Consider the following 20,585-nt stretch of genomic DNA (forward strand, 5'->3'; position numbering starts at 1 on the left):
GAAAGAAAGAGTGAGTGAAGATCAGGAAGAAGGGATCTTCTGCTCCTGTGGATCCTGCAACCTGAGGTGATCACTTCACATTGTCTCATGTATGGATGCAGCCCTACATCTAGCCCAATACTGGGTACCCCAGGTATATGTCCCTCCAAACATTGTTGGGCAGTAATTCTCCATTTATGGCCAAGCAAGAATCAAACCTAAGTCTCTACAGGATAAGACTTGTAGCCTAACCCACAGCTAGCCAACATGATTTTCTCTAGAAGTTAAGAGACCACTATTACCATTATTCCCCATCATTGGCTATGCTGGCTGGGGCTGATGGGAGTTGGGTCTAAATAGGGTTGCCATAAATCTGGGGATTCCCAGACATGTCCTCTTTTGAGGGTCCTACACCCCTATGCAGGGGGGGATTTACATTTTAAAGCAAATGTCCTGGATTTTGGGTTTATTTTATTGTTAGTGATGACAATTTGTGTGTAGGTGGCTCAGGATCTGAGAATCATCTCCGTGCAATGCAAGAATATGCAGCTGTCCCCTACGGGGTCTGAACCTGCAACTTTTTCCTTATCAGCACCATGCTTTAACCAACTTAGAGGAACTGTGCAATATAATCCACTTTTAATACCTGTTCCTATATATTTGAATAACTTTATCAGTAAATGGGGCTGGAGGCTAATTTTGTGATATGTAAAAGTAGCCGAAGTCAGGGCCTCCGGATATTCCATCGTGCTTTTACAGGTGGGTAATTACAATGGACAAATTAATTGAAACACATTAAGGCAATACACTGGGGGCTCCAGCTGGAGACAGGATGAGCATTCCAGATGGAAAAGGTCATTAATTTGTCCTTCAGGGACCCGAGTATCAGCCTGGTAATTACTGTAATATTACCCCATAGCTGATTGTGTACTGCTGCTTCCTTTGATAGGAGGATACCATATTGTCAAGCAACTGCAGCAAGGAACAGACTTGGATTCTTTATTTAAAAAAAATACAGGCAGCAGTTGATTCTCTCTGGAATCCCAGAAAACTCGATGAAGGTTAACAAGAAGCCATTCCCTGAAACCTATTTGAGTCTCATTTTCTTTTTGGTCAAAAATTAAAAATCCACACTGATGTGGATTTACCGTTTGACCTCTGCTCTTGTCTTCTTCCCTTGCCCCCAGTAGATGCTTGCATGAATACCTTTTTTTTTAGTTGCTTTGTCAAATTGCTACTCACACACACTCCTCCTCCATCCGAGTGAAATACCGAGAGAGAGCTTCTCTCAATTTTGCTTGGAAAGGATTTTGCACAACATGACAGGCAGCAGCAAGTGATTTAAAGAAAAAATGTAGGTCAGCTCTCCGGGTCTTAAAGCTGGTTAGTACCACAATAAAAGATGTCTGGGATCAGGCAGCAGCGATTCCTGGTAGGCTCATGTTTAGATTACTGCAATGCATGCTATGTGGGGCTCCCCTTGGGTTTGCCCAGAGGCTGCAGCTGGTACAGAACATAGTGGCTACATTGGTTGTGGGGGGAAACTACCACTAGTATGTAGCTCCTTGCTTGCACGATTTATACTTGCTGCCCATTTGCTACCAGGCCAAGTTCAATGTGTTGGTACCTAAGATATCAGTCCCTGTACAGCTCAGGACCAGCTTACTTACATGACTGCCTTATCCCTCGTACATCCAGTAGATAGCTGTGGTCACTAGGAGAGTTTCTCCTGCAAGTTCCAAAGATCTCAGAAGCCTGTTCCACAATAACTCAGAACAGGGCTTTTAGTGTGGCTGCCCCTGTTCTGTGGAATAGCAGCCCTCTTGACAGACACCCACAATCTGCACTTTCTAGAAGCAGTTGCAAGGCATTTTTGCTTTGACAGTCTTTCCCTATGCCCTTAACCCTGTGCAAGTGCACATGTCAACCTATGCAGAGAGGGATTGCATGAGTATATATTGACCATATGATGGGGGTATTTTCTAATGCAGCAGCAGTTCAGGGAGGGGGAAAGTGCAAGAAGTGCAACTCTTATCCTGAGTTACTGAATCCTTAATGTTTTCCAAAAGCTCATGTTTAATTCAACTAAACATTAAAAATGTCTAAATGATGGATAGAGTTACAGGATGCATGTTGGTTTAAGGACTGCCTAGCTTATTGGTTTATATTTTAAATCTTTCCTTCCCCCCCACCCCCAGCCAATGTATCCCAAATACAGAACCTCCTTTATTCTGTCAAGATTTATTTTTACCAGGAATATGGGTGAATGACGTAGATAATGTTTTATGTACAAAGTCTGAAGATCCTTGAAAGTACAGTTAAATAGGAGTTTACTATAACCGCATAATTCAAAAGATAGCAATGTTGGCTTAGTTCAAACATTACACTAATCCATGTTATGTGGACAGAGAGCCAGTGTGGTGTAGTGGTTAAGAGCAATAGACTCATAATCTGGTGAACCGGGTTCGCGTCTCCGCTCCTCCACATACAGCTGCTGGGTGACCTTGGGCCAGTCACACTTCTTTGAAGTCTCTCAGCCCCACTCACCTCACAGTGTTGTTGTGGGGGAGGAAGGGAAAGGAGAATGTTAGCCACTTTAAGACTCCTTTGGGTAATTGATAAAGTGGGATATCAAATCCAAACTACTACTACTACTACTACTACTACTACTACTACTCTTCTTCTTCTTCTTCTTCTTCTTCTTCTTCTTCTTCTTCAAATGAAGCTTCAGCTTCATGCACTGTCTCTGTCCCTTCTCTATTGGGTTTTCTTTTGCTTTTACATAGCGATGGTTGAGCACTATGTTCAAACCAGAGATCCTGGTTTGACATAAACTCTGGTTAGTTTAAGAAGCTAGTTTCATAACCCATAGCTTGACTTGAAACCAGGATCTCTGGTTTGAACATAATGCTCAACCAAGGTTGTTTAAAATTGAAACTAAACCCAGGGTAAATACTCACACCAACCAAAGGAGGAGAAAGGAGGGAAGCAACATGAAGAGGACAGGAGGCCTTTGGTTGACTGACATTCAATGCCCTTTTAAAATGTGTTGGGGGGGTATTGCGTGGCTCTTGTTTTTATATTGATTATGTATTGTGTTTTTATATTGTGATTTTATCCTGTGAACTGCCCTGAGACCTGTGGGTATAGAGCAGTATACAAATTTAATTTATTATTATCATTATTTTATTATTAATAATAATAATAATAAAGGGAAGAAGAAGAAACTAATGGAAGTTCATGCACACAGTGCTAAACCATGCTTTAGCATTATATCCAAAACCAGCCACTGACTTCAAAATCTGTCAGTCACAGTACAGTGTAGGAGGAGAGGTTGCAGGACAGGCCTTACATCTTTAATCAGAAATTATGTAGTAAAGAAACACTGTACTGATACCATCAGTAAGTTCCAGTCACTGTTGCCTTTCAGTGCATGGAAACTGATGTTGCTTGGTTGTCTTGTGCAATGGAAGCCACCCCAAATTTATTATAACAGCCATTGTGGCTATTTGCACTACCACAGATATGGCCAAAGAGAGTTCACTAGTAGCAGCCACTAAGTGGTAGTAGGTACTTGACTTCTACACACTCTTGACTGTCACAGTTGACCTAAGGGGACACTAAAACCAACAGCAGCCAGCATATAACTCCCTCTAATCACTAGCACTGGTTTGCTCTGGCCCCCGGAAACTCACATGCAGGAAGAGTGTGAGAGCATCTTCACTGAGCAAGGTCCTTTCCCTCTGCTGAACAAGAACTATCATATGCATCAAAACATGGGTCAGACCATTGTAGTGATTGTAATAGTCAAAACAGCAATGGGCCAAAGTAACACATTTTCTGAACGCTAGGAATTATGAAGAGCTATCTTGGAGATATAGAATATTTATTAAGTTCAAAAAAGTATACAATTATGTATGAAAAATGCACAGGGGAAAAAAAACACCTTCATTCATTACTCTATAATGTTATCAAAGCTCTGTCCTGAAAGAAGCACACTGATTTGTAGTCCATGTGTGTGTAAAAGCAGTGGATTTGGGTTAGGCGGGGGGACGGGGACTTTACATTTTTCTCACTATCCTCCTCTCCATTCCACAGGGATAGAAATGTCCATGTGATGAATTTCAGTGCTTTGATAAAAAAAGGGGGCACTTGATGTAGCCAAGAACAAGTTATAAAGCAATACATCACAAAACTGACCTCGAAGGCTTTGAAAAGAAAGTTATATACATGCTAGGTGAGACTTAGGTCTCTGATATAGACATCTGCCAAGGAGTAATCTGAAACCACCAAGAATCTAGCTTGCAGATGTGGATCTGTTTCCTGAAGCTCCTCACTTTTACAATAAAATCTTGAGACAACGCTGGGCCACTAAATTGTTCACTGTGAAAAGAAAGTGTTAATTTGGCAAAATATCTTCAATAGTGGCAATGCATCATTTAAGGAGGCCATAGTGAGACCAAGGAGATCCAGAAAGTCACTTGAGAAATATTTCAGGTATGCTTCCCCATCCAGAGACAAAGGCTGATATGGTGGTGAACCCATGACAGACATCCATGTGGGTAAGAATGGTCTACTATGATGCATCTACTGTTTTTAAAGCCACTGAGTTGCATTATGAAATTTCAAATGTTCCTATTGCACACAGCACTACTTTCACAAAGACTGTGCAGTCTTAACCCGGGAACAGAAATGTTTCCACCCAAGGTCTAATTGTGGTGTTCACATCATACACAAGTCATTGCAGATTTTAGTCCAACATTGTTTGATGTTGCTTATAGAGCATTTCTGATGTAATATGTGTGCCACAAGATAAATATTAGACACAGTTTTTAAAAAATAACTTAATATGCATCCTATGAATCTGGAAAACCTTTTCTTTTTTACAATAAATAAGATGTCTTCAAAGTAATTTGGACAAAGACCAACTATGAACAATAAGAAAAGCCATCCTAAAGTGCTACTGGTAGTAAACAAGGAAAGGTTTTAGAGATAAACAATATTTTCTTCCGGGTCTCCATTTTCTGAATCTTGTCCCCTGTCACCAGGTAGACTGTGCAGCAGAACATCTGATGGGTGTTGAGGCTGGATAGTGACAAGACTTGAACTGTGTGGTCTTGGGCACTGGCTCTGCAATGCATTCATGTCTAGAACACAAAAACACAGACAAGTTAAAAGCTGTAGCTCCACATGCCACATGCCCCTAGCAAAGGACCCATATATGAGAGAGAGAGAGAGAGAGAGAGAGAGAGAGAGAGAGAGAGAGGCCTGAATTTGTCATATACCAATACTTTTTTGGTAAAAAATAAAATGACTACAGTAACCTTCCTGGGAAGGCCTTGAACAATTCCTTTCCACAACACCAGTTTCTCCTTTCAATGCCGCCATTGCGCCTGCACTACCTGCAGCAAACAAGCACAGATTGTTGCATCCAGTGCTGAGTGAGCAACTTTCTGTTTGCACAATTTGACTTCCCCTCTCCTCTCCTCCAACCCTCTGGAACAGATTTTTGGTATGTGCAGGGGGCTGCAGGGAGGAGGTGAGGGTTTTCCTGTGCAAGCAGAACGGTAGCACTGGATACACCCCAGAGTTGTGTTCTAACGGTGGCCATTTCATATTGCTTACCTAGTCATTTAAGGCATTTGTATACTGCCTCTCCTAATATTTATCTCAAGGCAGATTGCAACAACAAAATCCAATCGGTAGGCATCACCATTAAATTTCCGTTAGAATGGCAGCGCAAAAGCTTCACTTCCACAGTTCAAAATTACATGCTCTTTCCAGTCCTTACAATACAAGCCATTAACATGCTTGAGAGAATAAAAGCAGCTTAATCTGGCACCTGAAAGATAATACAGCAGGTGCCAGGGGAGTGAGAAAATAGGTGGTGCGCCACAACTGGGTCATGTGGCAGACTCCCAACACTCTTCAATGGGAGCCTTCAGCAAGAAGTCACCAAGGGACTCAGATATTGGTCCCCTTCCAAACACAGAACTGCAAACGCTGAATGCTGCCCAAACTTGCTCTTACTAAGCTTGTTGTCCTTGGGCCACTTCAGTGGAGAACCACTGTTATGGCAACACTTCCCAGGCAGAACTATGGAGGACATAAAGGCAGAAGACCTGGAGTGTTTCTGACACTCTGCTGGGTGCAATGCTTTCGAAGGAAGGAGTTGGGAAAGGTGGTGTGCCAAAAAGGGTGGGAAGAAAATATGACAGGGGTGAACACTTTCCCTGGGAAATCCTTTGTCAGGATTCTCTCTCTACTCACAGTCCAGGGCAGGTTGCTGAACTTAAACTCCCATCATCCTTGGTCATGGTGGCTGAGACCGATAACTGACAATTAGAGGATTGCAGGGTATAGCAATGTACATGCTATAATCTGGTCCTCAATGTCACCATAATGTGGTGACAGTCTTTCTGTATCACCTATATAATTAACTAATGATTGCATTAGTTGGAGGCACTTTTATGATTAAGGAAGTGATATACATTTCCCCCCATACAATGGTTCTCTCTCTTTTTTGGTTACTAGTGTACAAAAAGTCACACGTACCCATCACATAAGTCAACCTGAGAGTAGGTTTTAAAATGTATATACCATTTTTTTTTCAAAATTAGGACTAAATTCTAGCCATGGTTAAGCCTATTTATTTAAATATGAGAGCAAAGCACATAAGTTAATCTTTCCTAAGAGTTAAAATCTTTTTGGTTGGCCAGTGAACTGAATATTTCTCACTGAAATCAAGAAGAATTTGGGCACAAAGTGTAGTACAGCACAATGTGAGAGCCTAAATACAAAATAAAGCCGCAACATATATTAAAACAAGCCAAAGAAACTGCAATAGATCATGTCACTAAACCATTTCAATTGCCAGGACAGCCAGATCAAGTAACAGGTATAGTGTTACTCAGGGCTGTTCTTGGCCTGGATTTAAGAAACCCTGTCGTAATGCTAGAATGAGTGAAGAAAATAATCAGAAAAGGTCAAAAAACACATGCTTTTTAAAAGGCACAATATAAATGAATAATAAAATCAGATTGAACGATTTAGGAATCATTTGGCTACGTTGCTCAGCTTTGTTGGGTTTCTGAAAAGTTCCAAAAACATCCCTCCTAAAACTTTGCTGTTGTACCCAGACCCACTCTGGGGTTCAGACAGAGGAATTGCTTCTGTTTGTAAAGGAAAAACCCTGCACATAGAAAAGCAGAGTATCAGGTTGAAGCTAGAACCCTTCTTCCTGGTATGTTACTTTTCTATACACAGGGACTATTTTATATGAGGGGGAGTTCAAACGCTGGATCCCCGTTGTGCAATCTGTAGCAGCGCAGCCTAGAAACGATTTTACTGGAAGATAAGCTGTTTACCTAGCAAGGCTCTGTAGGAAAGTTCCCCCTTAGAATATTACCTAATGATTTCTCATCCCCCAAAATGAGCTAGGACCCAGTGATCTAACCTTAGGGCAGTGTGGGTGGTTTGCCATGCTATTTGCAAAGGGGAAATAAATGCAAGTAATATGGACAAATGGGACTCTTTGGGCTGGGCTGGACTGACAGAAACATAAGACAAAAAATTCCTTTCCATGCGTCCTTAGAGAAAAGGACCAGAAGCCACTGCCTACAATGCCCAAGTGTCTACCAGTCACAACAGAACTTAAGAGGTATGTTCTGGCTTCTTGCAACAGCAATTGTGAATTGTGTGTGTGTGCATTCCTCAAATGAGGTTCAGATGCAAGTTGCCTGGAGTTTCACACCTCACCTTGATATTTGGGTATTTGGCTTTTTAGTGATAGATCCGAGTTCATTCCTGGATTCCTAACAAAATCTTCACTGGCCGAGTTCATCCTGCTGTTCACGGCTTCTGTGCAACTGCCTGTGAAACAAAGCAACACTGTTTTAAGTGACCAACATTTTCCTTGACCATCATTTCAAAAGGGCAGAAAATCCAACAATGGTGTCATTACAGCATTGTTTTACTGCATTCACATCCATTTCTTAACCCAAGAGAATGAGAGAAAGATGTGTGGACGTTAATTGCACTTAATCTTTATTTATTTATTTATTTTAAAAAAATTATTTATACAACAAGAAAAAAAACACAAATACCAAATTACACACAAATTACAAAAAAATAACCATAGACACATAATTTTCTTAGCAAACAATAAAACATCTATTGGTCTTGACACTAAAGACCCAACCTCCCGTCTATTCCATATTTCAAATTCTTATTACTTTTTGCCAATACACACTTTTAACATAATTTAACTTATTCTCAATAAATCTAATTTCTTATATCTACCTTGCAATTATTACTGAAGTTCCTCGAATGCTGCAACAGAATTTAAACTACTATATTTATTTTTTAGATAATCTTTGAAAATCTCCCATTTTGAAACAAATTCCTGTTTTGATTTGTTCTTTATTTTTTCTGATAAACCATCTAAATTCGGCATATTCTGTCAGCTTTTGGATCCAATCTTGTATAGAGGGGATTTCATTACTCTTCCATTTTGCTGCGATCAAAACTCTTGCTGCTGCCGTCGCATATAAAAAGATACCCTTCCTCTTTTGTGGAATATCCAAATCTGTTATTCCCAGGAGGTAGGCCTCTGGTTTTTTGTTGAAAGAGATTTTTTGCAGTTCTGCATGGATACTCTCCCAGAATACCTGTATTTTCCTACATATCCACCACATATGGTAGAATGTTCCTGATTCACCGCATCTCCAACAATTACTTGACACATTTTTATACATTTTTGAAAGTTTCCATGGTGTTAGATACCATTGATGTTGCATTTTTTGAAAGTTCTCTCTAATCGTGTAACAATTTGTGAATTTCCAATTGATCTTCCATAAATTTTCCCATTGGGCCATGGTTAATTGCACTTAATCAATTAAGAAACACTCTTACGGCTTAAAGTTCAAATATCTCAGGAAGAAAAGTGGTTTGTTCTCCCCAAATCATTGAGAGCAAACCTATGGATACTGTCCTTGGAATAACTACAGTACCATCCTAAGTCTATCAGGTTCATATAGCAAAAGAACCAGAGTGTTATATCTATGAAGTCTGGCCTGTAATATAACCGAAAAAATATATAGTTATTGCAGAACTTAACACTATCATCATTTTGGAAGACTGCCTGTAATTTAAAAAGATGTTATCTACTTTTTAAGAAAGTTGTCTCAATATTAATCTGAAAAAGCAACAATAAATGGGTGAACAATAGTGAATCTGGTACCCAGCCTATGGAGGAACTGTGGGTTTAGTGGAATCCACAATCTCCCCTCCTGTCTTTCCAAGCTATGTCATGTGCACCTCCAGGGTTCTCAAAATATTAATGCAGGGAGCCAGGAGAAAAAATAAGGAAACCAGGTCTCCTCCCAACCCCGCTCATCGGAGTACTGCATGAATCAATATATGGGGCAAGTAAGAGACTTAGGGTGAACTTTTTTCACACAAGGCTCAACTGAATGGTGGACCAGTAGTCCCAAATGTTTACGTGCTGGCCCAAGTTATTTTGCTGCTTGAGGCAAAGGACAAATTGGCACCGCCCCCCTCCACCTTCCCATAGCTGCTGCCAGTCAGAGTAGATAATGCTAAACTTGATGGACCACGCCAAGGGATTGTCACAGCACGCAACAGTGTGCACGATAGCTGGATACTCAGATTCATAAAAGTGCAAAGCAGAAATCCTATGCACACTAGGTTTTTTGTGTGAATACTGTATTTGCATTTAATGGCACTTAAAACGTGCTTCAAAGGCCTATTGAAAATCTGCCTCTGTATCTTTCCAGATGTAATATATTTTTCCCGGGAGGATGTCGTCTGCATTTGCTAGCACTTTCCTCCTGCTAGTCCTAGAAAATTAGATCCCTGGTCCTGACTGCAAAGTCCCCTTGGGAAAACCTCAGCACCTGGGAAAGGCACTAGGCTACAGTGTGCCTTATCTTGTGTTCTCAATACCCGGGGCCTCGGAAGGGTTAGCGCCTGAACAAAGTCTGCACAGGTGCTTTTCCTTTGAGCGTTCATGCTTCTCTTGGGAATTCCAGTGAAAAACCTAGACTCCATTACGTCCTGCAGCATCTAAATGCAAAAAAAGGACCTCACAGCCTTTGTTTTGCACGCTTTGAAGTAAACATTCAGCAACCTCCTGGGATACGGTAGTGTCCCAGACAACAGCGCACTTTCCCAGCGATACCTGATGAACTGATAAGCAGCACAACCTGCGCACCTTCTGCAAACAGGTTGAATGCACATCAGAAGAAAACGGATCCAGCGAGGCCTGTATTGTATCTTTCCTAGGGGTTGCCATGGTAACACCTCTCTGGATAACATGATCTAAAGGAGGTCCTGGCAGCATTCAGAATTTTGATATTATGGGTTGTTGTTTTTAAATATGAAGGTGTCACCAACGAAGCTAGTCCCAGATTAGAATCAGCTCCTCGGGCAAAAATATTTCTCCATTCTTCCATCCGAACACCATTAAGAAGAAGGACTATAGCTCAGTGGTCATCCACTCTGCGTACTGAAGGTCCCTGGATCAATCCCCAGCCGCTCCAGGAAGGGCTGGGAGTGTTCCCTGTCTCAAACCCTGGGAGCCGCTGCCAGCCAATGTAGACAGCATAGGGCTAGACGGACTAGTGGTCTGAGTTGCTATAAGGCCGTTTCCTGTGGAAGTTGAGAGTAGCGTGTTTCTCCTAGAACTTAATACGTGCAAAGTGCATAGGAAGATACCAGCCCAGACTATGGCTCGATCTTCACTAGACAATTAAAGCCGTTTCACACCACTTTCAACAGTCATGACTTCCCTTCCAAAGAATCCTGGGAACTGTCGTTTGCTAAGAGTGTTGAGAGTTGTTAGGGAGACCCCTATTCCCCACACAGAGCTACAATTCTCAGGGTAGTTAACTCTCAGCACACTCAACAATATACAGTTCCTGGGATTCTTTCGGGGAAGCCCTGCTCTCCCCGGGGAAGTTCACCTGGTGCCTTCATGGTACACCTTTAGGCGCCAGGCAAGAACGTTCCTTTTTAACCAGGCCTTTAGTTGACCTAATCAACATCCCATACCCATTAAAATGTGGCTCTTTTTTGGGGGGGGGGTTATTATTAGGTTATTGCTTTTATTTTTATTTTACATACTGTGATATTTTTATGTTGACCGCCCTGAGACCTCCGGGTATAGGGCGATATATGAATTCAATCAATCAATCAATCAATCAATCAATACTGCTTTAAATCTATAGCGCGGATGGGGCCTATTTGTCTAGCCCAGTGTTGTCTGTCTGGAAATGACTCTCTAGGGGGCTTGGATAGAAGCTGTTCGCATCACTTGCTCCTTTCGCTTTGCTGGAAGTGCCATGGACTGAACCTGGTTCCTTCTACATGCAAAACAGCTGTTCCACAGTAGAGTGACATGTTCTACTATTTCCCCCCCCCAAAAAAAAATGCTCTACCACATAGCTGCGGCTTTTCCACCACACGGAAGGCACCCAAGGCAGAAAGTCGAGAGCATTTCAAGGAGACTGAGGAACAAAAGCACCAGACAAGCTCTAGGCATCAAACCCTTGGCTGCCGTTTGAGTGAGCAAGTACAACCTCACACAAAGAAAGCACAATGTGTCACCCACACGACACCATCAGCCTGAAAGTGGAGCAGGAAGGCCTGCTGTCACCATGCTTTCCGCAGTCAGCTTGGATGTGGTACAAGGCTCTGGGTCCGATCCAGGCAGCAGCAGCTGGCCGCACAGCAGGCTGTTAAATGCCACAATGAAAACAGATAGTTCGACAAGCCCTAACTGGGAGCAACAAATCAGCAGCTCAGGTGTGGGCAGCGCTCAACTTATTTCGTATCTTTATATTTATGTGCTATGAAAGCCTCCAAGTCCAGAGCTTTCCTGGCTCTGCAGCGGAGCGCTCTCTCTCTCTCTCTCTCTAAGGGCCAACTTTTACAACCCATTGTCACTCGCGTTGCAGGCATGGCTCGTAACAATGCAATATGCCTCAGCCACGCAGGCCAGAAGTTTTGTACATTATGAAAATGCCTTGGGGAGCAGCCACAGGGTAGCAGCACCAATATTTGTAAATAGCGCCTGCGATTTTCCTGGACGAAGTGTCATAACAATCGTTCATATGTTCCATTTATGGTAGCTTTGTCCAAATGTTTTTTAAAAAAATCCGAAGATAATTGGACTTCCATTTTATACCTATAAATTGGTGAAAAGCATTGTGCAAAATACAATTATCAAGCATGAGGAAGAACGTTTTCTGCCCCTTCCCCAATGGTGAATGTGGCTTCTGAATATATTAAGTCTTGTCTCACTATCCTTTTAGAATTGTTTGGAAGAGTTAGTAATGGGAAAAAAACAATTCAGGGATAGTATGATAAGAATTGGGAAATTTTAGTGACAAACTTTAGCTATACTCAAATGAGTTTCAACTTTATAGGACCAAGTATTTTTAAAATGAAAGCAGTTTTCTATTCCTCTTACACTATCAAATATTTTATATAGAGAAGTCTCAGTTGGTTTTTAAATTGTATTATTACTCCTTATTATGTACAACGTGCATTATTAGTCTTGTTACTCCCATATTCCCACTGTAATTTTTTTAATGTTCTTACTATACTAGTTTTACATCCCTTTTAAAAATTTCCATTATGTCCCAAACTTGAAATAAAGAGAAACATTTGTGTAATTTTCTTCAAAATGTTAAAATAGTTTTCATCAACTCCCCCCTCCTGCCTCTCCATAAGCTTAATACAAACTTAAGACCATACAATTCACAAAACTCCCAATAAAATACCACTCTCGTATCAAGAAGCAAGAGAAAGACCCAGTTGTTAAAATCAATGAGAATTAGCACAACTAGCAGCAAAAGCTTTCCTTAAAAAAAAAACAACAACCCAAAATGATCTCTTTTTTTTAAAGTTCAAAGGGGAGGGTTTCTTGATATTGTTCTTTCGGGACGTCATTGCATAACCTCAGGACAGAACACGGAAAATCACTACTCCGTTTCCAAGCTGTTCCAATCTCTGTGATCAAGGGGATTTGATCAAGGCATTTAAATCAGGCCTTAGTGGGTGGCACCCATTGTCTGTGTTAATTCTGAGCTCCAGAAATATTGCTCAGAATAGTGCACACCTCATCATCTCATCTGGAAACATTGGCATCAGGCACGCCTCACAATCCCACTTTGTAGAAACGTAATGCTACCTCTGAGGAGAAGGGGTGGGTAGGAGAAGGATGACATGGGTAAAGATTTTCTTTTTCTTCTTCTTCATTTGAGGTTTAAAAGCAGGAAAGGGGGAAGAGAGACACCCACACCTCTTGACTATGTTTCCTAGGAAAATGTATTCATTTCAAAGGCTGATGAAACACTGTAACTTTGTTATCGGGTCAGTATATAGTTCCAATAATTATGTGGCCTGCAATTAGTGGTTTGTGATTATAAAACCACAGCTATTTCACATGCAGCATCTACAGACAGAAGGTCGGCCCAAGACATGTTGCCACTTGCAGTAGAAAATCCTCAAAGCACCTTCCCAGCAAGAATTCATAAACATCTTTGTTATGATATAACGCAGTAGTAGTCAACACCTTCCAGGTGTTGTTGGGCTACAAGTCCCACCACCCCCAACTATTGGCCATACTGGCTGGGTCTGATAGGAGATGTAGTCCTTGAGGACACCACATTGGCTACTGCTCATATAATGGCATTCATAACCTTCTGCCTGAGCTGCTACCTCCAACCTAGTGGGATTGGCTCTAAAGAAAAAGCCATTCTTGTGTTCTAGTCCATCATGACCTTAAAGAAGAAGGAGGGGGACCTTCATTCCTGTCAGAAGTTCTAGAAGAATAACCAATTTGTGTCTTCCAGATGTTTTTCCAGACTACAGCTCTCATCAGCATGAACTAGCAGGACCAATAGCCAGGAATTATGGGAGCTGTAGTACAATAAAACCAGGAGGACACCACATTGTTTACTCCTGTGCTGGAAGGTTCAGAGATGTGGTCTGTGTGTGCAAGGTTCTATATGTGAGATGGCACAGAGATGGTAGAGATGGTTCAGTTCACATGGGCAGGGGTGTGTATATATAAGCCTTGCCCATAACTTCCCTGGGATCAACAGCTGTTCTTGATATCTGTGTGCGATTAGTGCAAAGGTTTTTAAAAATTTGTTCAAACCCACTGAGAAATTCATTTGCGTGTGGGAACCTACAAGAAAGAAGATTCCACCTAAACATTAGGAAGAACTTCCTGACAGTAAGAGCTGTTCGACAGTGGAATTTGCTGCCAAGGAGTGTGGTGGAGTCTCCTTCTTTGGAGGTCTTTAAGCAGAGGCTTGACAACCATATGTCAGGAGTGCTCTGATGGTGTTTCCTGCTTGGCAGGGGGTTGGACTCGATGGCCCTTGTGGTCTATTCCAACTCTATGATTCTATTCTATTCTATTGTATTCTAACCTTGGCTTATTGGGGTTTCTGATCATGGAGAGAGTTTCCAAGTGTGTTCAGTGGAACATGCTTATTAAACACCCTTTTCATGCTTTCACGCTAATTGCACAAAGGTCTGAAGAGGTGCTAGTGTGCTCAAGGATGTTGTGGGCTGGGCTTGTATATGTGTCCCTGTTCCTCATGCTAGCAGCTTCGTGTTTTGCATGTTCAGGCAAACGCTTGAACATGGCTAAGGAAGAACTGTGAAATTAATCAGGGATATGTCCAGGTACAGCGGTTACAGCCTACATATGGGGCTACGATAGGCCAAGCTAGCTTCCCCTATGCATTCACTGCTTGGTTGGCTGGTTGGTTTTTTAAAGGATTGTTATAAACCTTGAGTACAATAGCTGAGATATTTTTTTCAGTACGAACAATGTGCTTGCTAGCTTTAGATTGTAATCCTAAGCACACTTAGTAAGGAGTAAAATCTCATTGAACTAAATGGGACTTTGTCCTGAGTAAACATGGTTGGGATTGCATGCACTTTGCTTACATCCTCTGTTAGGAATGAACAATATATATTTTTCCCCCTTGCCAAATCTTGTTACAATAGGACTCAAAGTCAGAAAAGGCTACCTTGCCCTTTTTTTAAAAAAAAAAAAAACTAGCTGTTAATGCCATCTTCCCTCTGCTCATCTAACTAGCTGCAAAACTGCTTGTGGTTTTATTTCATCGCTTCCAAAGTTACATTTAGATTGGATTTTAATTTTTCCCCAATCTGCTGTAGACTACCTTATTATTTTGTTGCATTATAGAAATGGAAATTGTCACATCTCATCTAGCTCAACAGTGCCCCCAGCAGCCTAACAGAAAGAGCTATACAAAGCTGAAAGCAATTCTTTCCAGTTCTGTATTTTAGTATAGCCTATGAAGGTTGGAAAAAACCCTCATGTCACGTTATGGGCTCAGCCCAGCTAGCTAATGCTTATACTAATGCCAATTTGTACAGAAAGGTGCCAGAATCTTGTAGTCAAAATTTCTTTATTAATTTTAAGATAACTTATCTTTTCCCCCTTCTCCTTCCTTACTTCCCTGTTCTAACCTAGTGGTTCTTCCCACTTCAAGCGGGTTAAGAGGGTGTGTGTGTGCGCGCACGCGCGTGCACGTGTGTGCAGAGTAATCCTATGTAGGTCTGCTCAGAAGTAAGTCCCACTGAGTTCAATGGGACTTACTACGATATGATAATCTTTATTGTCATTGTCCTATACAGAACAACGAAATTGAAAAAATCTGCAGCAGACATTCAAAAACCCAACAAGCCTGCTATCCCAGCCTGTTTAGCCCCCTAGAAACTCTGATACCCTATAATTAAATACAATATACTCCCATAGAGACTACCTTACACTGCGTTTAAAGCCAAAATCACATTTGGATAGAAACTGTTTCACAGGCGGCTAGTCCTAGTCTTTATAACCCTGTACCTTCTTCCAGAAGGCAGAAGCTGAAAGAGATCATTTCTGGGGTGCGCACTATCCTGCACTATCTCTGCAGCTTTCTTGTGACACCTGGAAGCATAGATTTGATCCAAGGTGGGACGAGTGCACCCAATTATTCTCTATGCAGTCTTTACAACCCTGGACAGCATTGTGTTTTTTCCCTCACCGTGCAGCTCCCAAACCACACACACACAGACCGTAAGTTAATACACTCTCAACAGCACAATGGTAAAATGCCATCAACAGGTCCATTGAGAGATTATTTTTCCGGATAATACTACCAGGTAAATGTGGGCATGGTTGAAGCCTTGGGAGGGAAGAAGGCAAAAATTGGTGGCTGAATGGTATAGCAAGCTTTTCTAAAGTGCATCTGGGCAGCAAAAGGTCCTGGGATAGCACTGCAGTATACACCAACTGAGAGGTGCATCCGAGGATCCATTGTGACATTGCACAGGGTGCTGGAGGCACACCCCTCAAAAGCTGCACTGGCCTTGGAGGCTGTGCTTTCAGTCTGAGAGGGGCATCTGGGAGGATGATGAGCATCACCTATAAGGTGGTTGCTGCTGGTGAAAGAGTCTATAACTTCCCTGAACACTCCAAGCAAGGTAAGGCTATAAATGTCATAAAGCTAAGAATATGACAGTTAATGAGAGGGGGATGTTGGGCTGCTTAAGTCCATCTGAAACTTATATGTGTGCATGTTTTAATATTTCTCAATTTACTTTTAGATTTCACTCTTAATTTGTCTTCCTCCGTCCAGCAGCTCATTATGACTTTGAGACTGCTGAGATCTCCTTCCAGCTCAACAGCACACCCATCAGCTAGACAGGCGGAGTTGCAAGAAGCTTAAAATGTTTCAGCTGTCGCTTACTTCAATACCATCCGGGCATTACTACCACCAGGCGGCCATAAGTTGACAGCATCAACTTTATGCTTCCCCCCACCCAACTTATCAGAAGCTGTATTTGAAACTTGGGAGAGTTTAAATAGCATCTTCCAAAACTGTACTAAGAAAGGGAAGAGGGTATCTGCGTAGAGAAGAAAATAAACATCTCCACTGTACATATGGCTCTTCCCACATGTCACTGGTACCATGATTTGCACAAGCCTTATTGCTACTTCCTAATTTTAACATTCATGGTGAGGGGCAAATCTCATAAGCGAGAGATGCCTTCCTGTGCAAGAGGCCTTGTCACTAACTACACATTAACAATTACCGTATTTTTCCGTGTATAAGACTAGCTTTCCCCCCTAAAAAATAATGCCAAAAATTATCCCCCCCCCATTTTCTTAAATCTGGGCCCCCAAAAATAGGAGGCGTCTTATACATGGGGGGGGGGGTCTTATACACGGAAAAATACGGTATATGCCATTTTCTTCCTTTTAAAGCCCAGGTTGACTGAGAACGTGGAATGGGAAGAGGAACGTACCCAGTGTCTCCACCAAACCTTATCATGATCAGCCAGAGGTAAGAATGGACTCCACATGCATACAGGTATGTATGTGAATACTCTGTAGGCATTAGTGGAAACTCTTGATAAAATCAAGGTTCCAAATGGCTCATAGAGAGTTGGTTCTCACCTTCAACTGGATGCATGGAGGTCAGATGCAGACTTCCTCCCAGGGGCTCCATCACCCTGGAACATGCAAGAAGAGATTTCTTCTCTTACGTGGACACAGTAGTGCTGTCAATCAGGGCAACAGTTTGGGAAATAAATCTGGGGTCCATTCACCAAAATGAGCAAGGGGGCCTCCAAACGCAGCAGGGCTGGCTAAGCACATTGTGAAGTGAAGTACATTGCCATCTAAAGAGTTCCCCAGAAGATCCCCATTCTAAAATTAGCTAATGGCACCACTAGAGATGAGGGAGAAATATGGCTGATTCTTCTCCACCACCAATTAAAATACAGTGGTACCTCAGGTTACATACACTTCAGGTTACATACGCTTCAGGTTACAGACTCCGCTAACCCAGAAATAGTGCTTCAGGTTAAGAACTTTGCTTCAGGATGAGAACAGAAATCGGGCTCCGGCGGCGCGGCAGCAGCTGGAAGCCCCATTAGCTAAAGTGGTGCTTCAGGTTAAGAACAGTTTCAGGTTAAGTACGGACCTCCGGAACAAATTAAGTACTTAACCTGAGGTACCACTGTACCTGATTTTCACTTCCTGAAAGTATGCTGGAACTGAATCATAACTATATTTCAATATTTACACTTCCAATTTTGCAATGCAGTTCCTCCCATCAAAGAAATGTACAAAGGGTACATAATTAGGGGAAAGTGTGTGTAAAAATGCAGCTATTTGTGGTGAAAATAACAGACACAGATGCATTTACATTAGGGAAAGTACTTGCAAAACACGTATGGAATTGTTAAGATTTGCCCATCCTTATGCAGCACTATTTGGGTCTAGTGCTCACTGAGGTGAAAGACTTCTGCCAGGTCTGTTCCACTGGGATCCCATGACTGAATGCTCCTTCACATAAAAACTAGCTTGGGTCCAAAGTATCTGAGATACAGTGGTGCCTCGCAAGACGAAATTAATCCGTTCTGCGAGTCTCTTCGTCTAGCGGTTTTTTCGTCTTGCGAAGCAACCCTATTAGCGGCTTAGTGGATTAGCGCTATTAAAGGCTTAGCGGCTATTAAAGGCTTAGCGGCTATTAAAGGATTAGCGGATTAGCGGCTAAAAGGCTATTAGCGGCTTAGCGGCTTGGAAAAGGGGGGGCGGAAAAAAATCGGAACACTCACAAGACGTTTTCGTCTTGCGAAGCAAGCCCATTGGGAAAATCGTCTTGCGAAGCAGCTCAAAAATGGAAAACCCTTTCGTCTAGCGGGTTTTCCGTCTTGCGAGGCATTCGTCTTGCGGGGCACCACTGTAATGCCTTCCTCTGAGTCAACCTGCCTGTGCATTAAGATCAGTGGAGGAAACTCTCCTGGCAGTCACTGTATTTAATGAGATGCATAGTGTGGGGTCATGTGGATGAGCCTTTTTGGTGGTGGCTCTGCATCTGTGGAATGGCCTTCTTAACAAGGTGCACCTTGCCCTAACTTTAGAGTCAGATACGTCATTTTTACTAATGCTGCTAATAATGTTTCTGCAGCTTGGTGCTGATAACGGCAAGGTTTCAGGTTCGATCCCTGTGTAGGACAGCTGCACATTCCCGCATTGCAGGGGGTTGGACTAGATGATCCTCAGGGCCCCTTTCAGCTCTACAACTCTGTGATTAGAATTATTTAAACATTTTGCTTATACAGTGGTACCTCGGGTTAAGAACTTAATTCGTTCTGGAGGTCTGTTCTTAACCTGAAACTGTTCTTAAACTGAAGCACCACTTTAGGTAATGGGGCCTCCCGCTGCCGCCGCTGCGCAGCCGCTGTACAATATCTGTTCTCATCCTGAAGCAAAGTTCCTAACCCGAGGTACTATTTCTGGGTTAGCGGAGTCTGTAACCTGAAGCGTATGTAACCTGAAGAGTATGTAACCTGAGGTACCACTGTACTAGTTTTCTATGTGCATGGAATTTAATTGCTACAGAGACACATTCAGTCTCTGATCACATTCAGTGATCCCTCCCCACCTGTAGCCTTTAGTGATATAACCCATGTGGAATTCAAAGACTGGCATGCTTGACCCTGTTTTATTGCATGCTTTTGAAAAAAGCATCATGGCTGCTTTCTTTTTTACTTCCCATTTATTTAGAAAACTAGGTCTCTGGACCAAGTCTTTAGCTGGCACAAAAATAAATGGGCTCCCACTGGCTGTAAGCCTGGCAATGATCTGCCTTTTTAATCTTTCACTGCTAAACAGATGGAATGTTTTTAAAGAAACTATTAAAATATCACTGTTTATAAAGGAATATTGGCTTTTGATGTGGTTTCAAATCTCTGTTAACTTGTTATTTTAATCACGCAACTGAACATTGCTGGATAGTTTTGTCTTGTTTTTTTTCAAGCTGTGGCTTCTCATCTGGAGATGAAGCTCTTTTTTAATGAGAAATTGTTAATAAGTGAGTAATAATTGCCCCCAACTCTTGCCATTCCCACTGCATTCCTGAAAACCCATCTCCCATTTCATCTCCTCCACAGTCAGCTTCTAGCCTCGTGTGAGTGACAGAACGTTTTTCTCCCTCTGCTGGCCATATTGCATTAGGAACTCTTATTATACCTAACAGCCGAACAGCACATTGGAGTAGACACTAGGGTCACCCACAGTGTGTGCGTTTTTCAGCTCAGTTCCAGCACCATTGCCATTCTAAGAGAACAAGGGAGTTCATGCTGAGCTCCGGTGCCTCTTTTTCTAGAAAAACAGCACTGGTCATGCGCATATGTTACACTGCACGGCAAACATACATATGTGGTGGGGAAGCAGCACTGATCTACTGGCCCTGCTTCCAGCCTAAATGCATTCAGCATAATTTGCGTAAGGGCAACTGACATCTATACAGTAAGCACAATCAAGGAATTCTGCTTTTGGCAGAGTTCTCAGTTGTGGAGGTTGTGCTGATCAGTCTTAGGAATAGGGGCACCATATCATTCTCCTTATGTGCACTCAACATACATACTTGTAACCTGTGTGCAATCCCCAGGTGACAGCCTCCCTGTGTCACGTTCTACTCTCTTTACCTAACAAATGTGGCTTCGCTTACCCATCACGCTGTCAAGCCCTCTGGCAG

At 42.2% G+C, this 20,585-nt stretch overlaps 1 protein-coding gene and 1 long non-coding RNA gene across 7 annotated transcripts in view; one reads left to right on the plus strand and one right to left on the minus strand.

The window, feature by feature from the left end:
• On the plus strand, positions 1 to 18,788 carry LOC309514742. Its single transcript, XR_014212159.1, has 3 exons — positions 1 to 133; positions 929 to 3,133; positions 18,427 to 18,788. It is a non-coding gene; the product is annotated as an uncharacterized lncRNA (long non-coding RNA).
• Positions 3,849 to 20,585, minus strand: part of ARHGEF28 (Rho guanine nucleotide exchange factor 28) — a 130,424-nt gene continuing 113,687 nt past the window's right edge. For all 6 annotated transcript variants that reach the window (XM_082191863.1, XM_082191861.1, XM_082191859.1 and 3 more), the window contains 2 exons: positions 7,738 to 7,851; positions 3,849 to 5,126 (listed from right to left, as the gene is read on the minus strand). In XM_082191863.1, the coding sequence (XP_082047989.1) occupies positions 4,966 to 5,126; positions 7,738 to 7,851 (275 nt within the window). In that variant the 3' untranslated portion in view covers positions 3,849 to 4,965. The remainder of the gene's footprint in view (positions 5,127 to 7,737; positions 7,852 to 20,585) is intronic.

This window comes from Podarcis vaucheri, assembly GCF_965113315.1.
Source record: "Podarcis vaucheri genome assembly, chromosome: 11".
NCBI lineage: Eukaryota > Metazoa > Chordata > Lepidosauria > Squamata > Lacertidae > Podarcis > Podarcis vaucheri.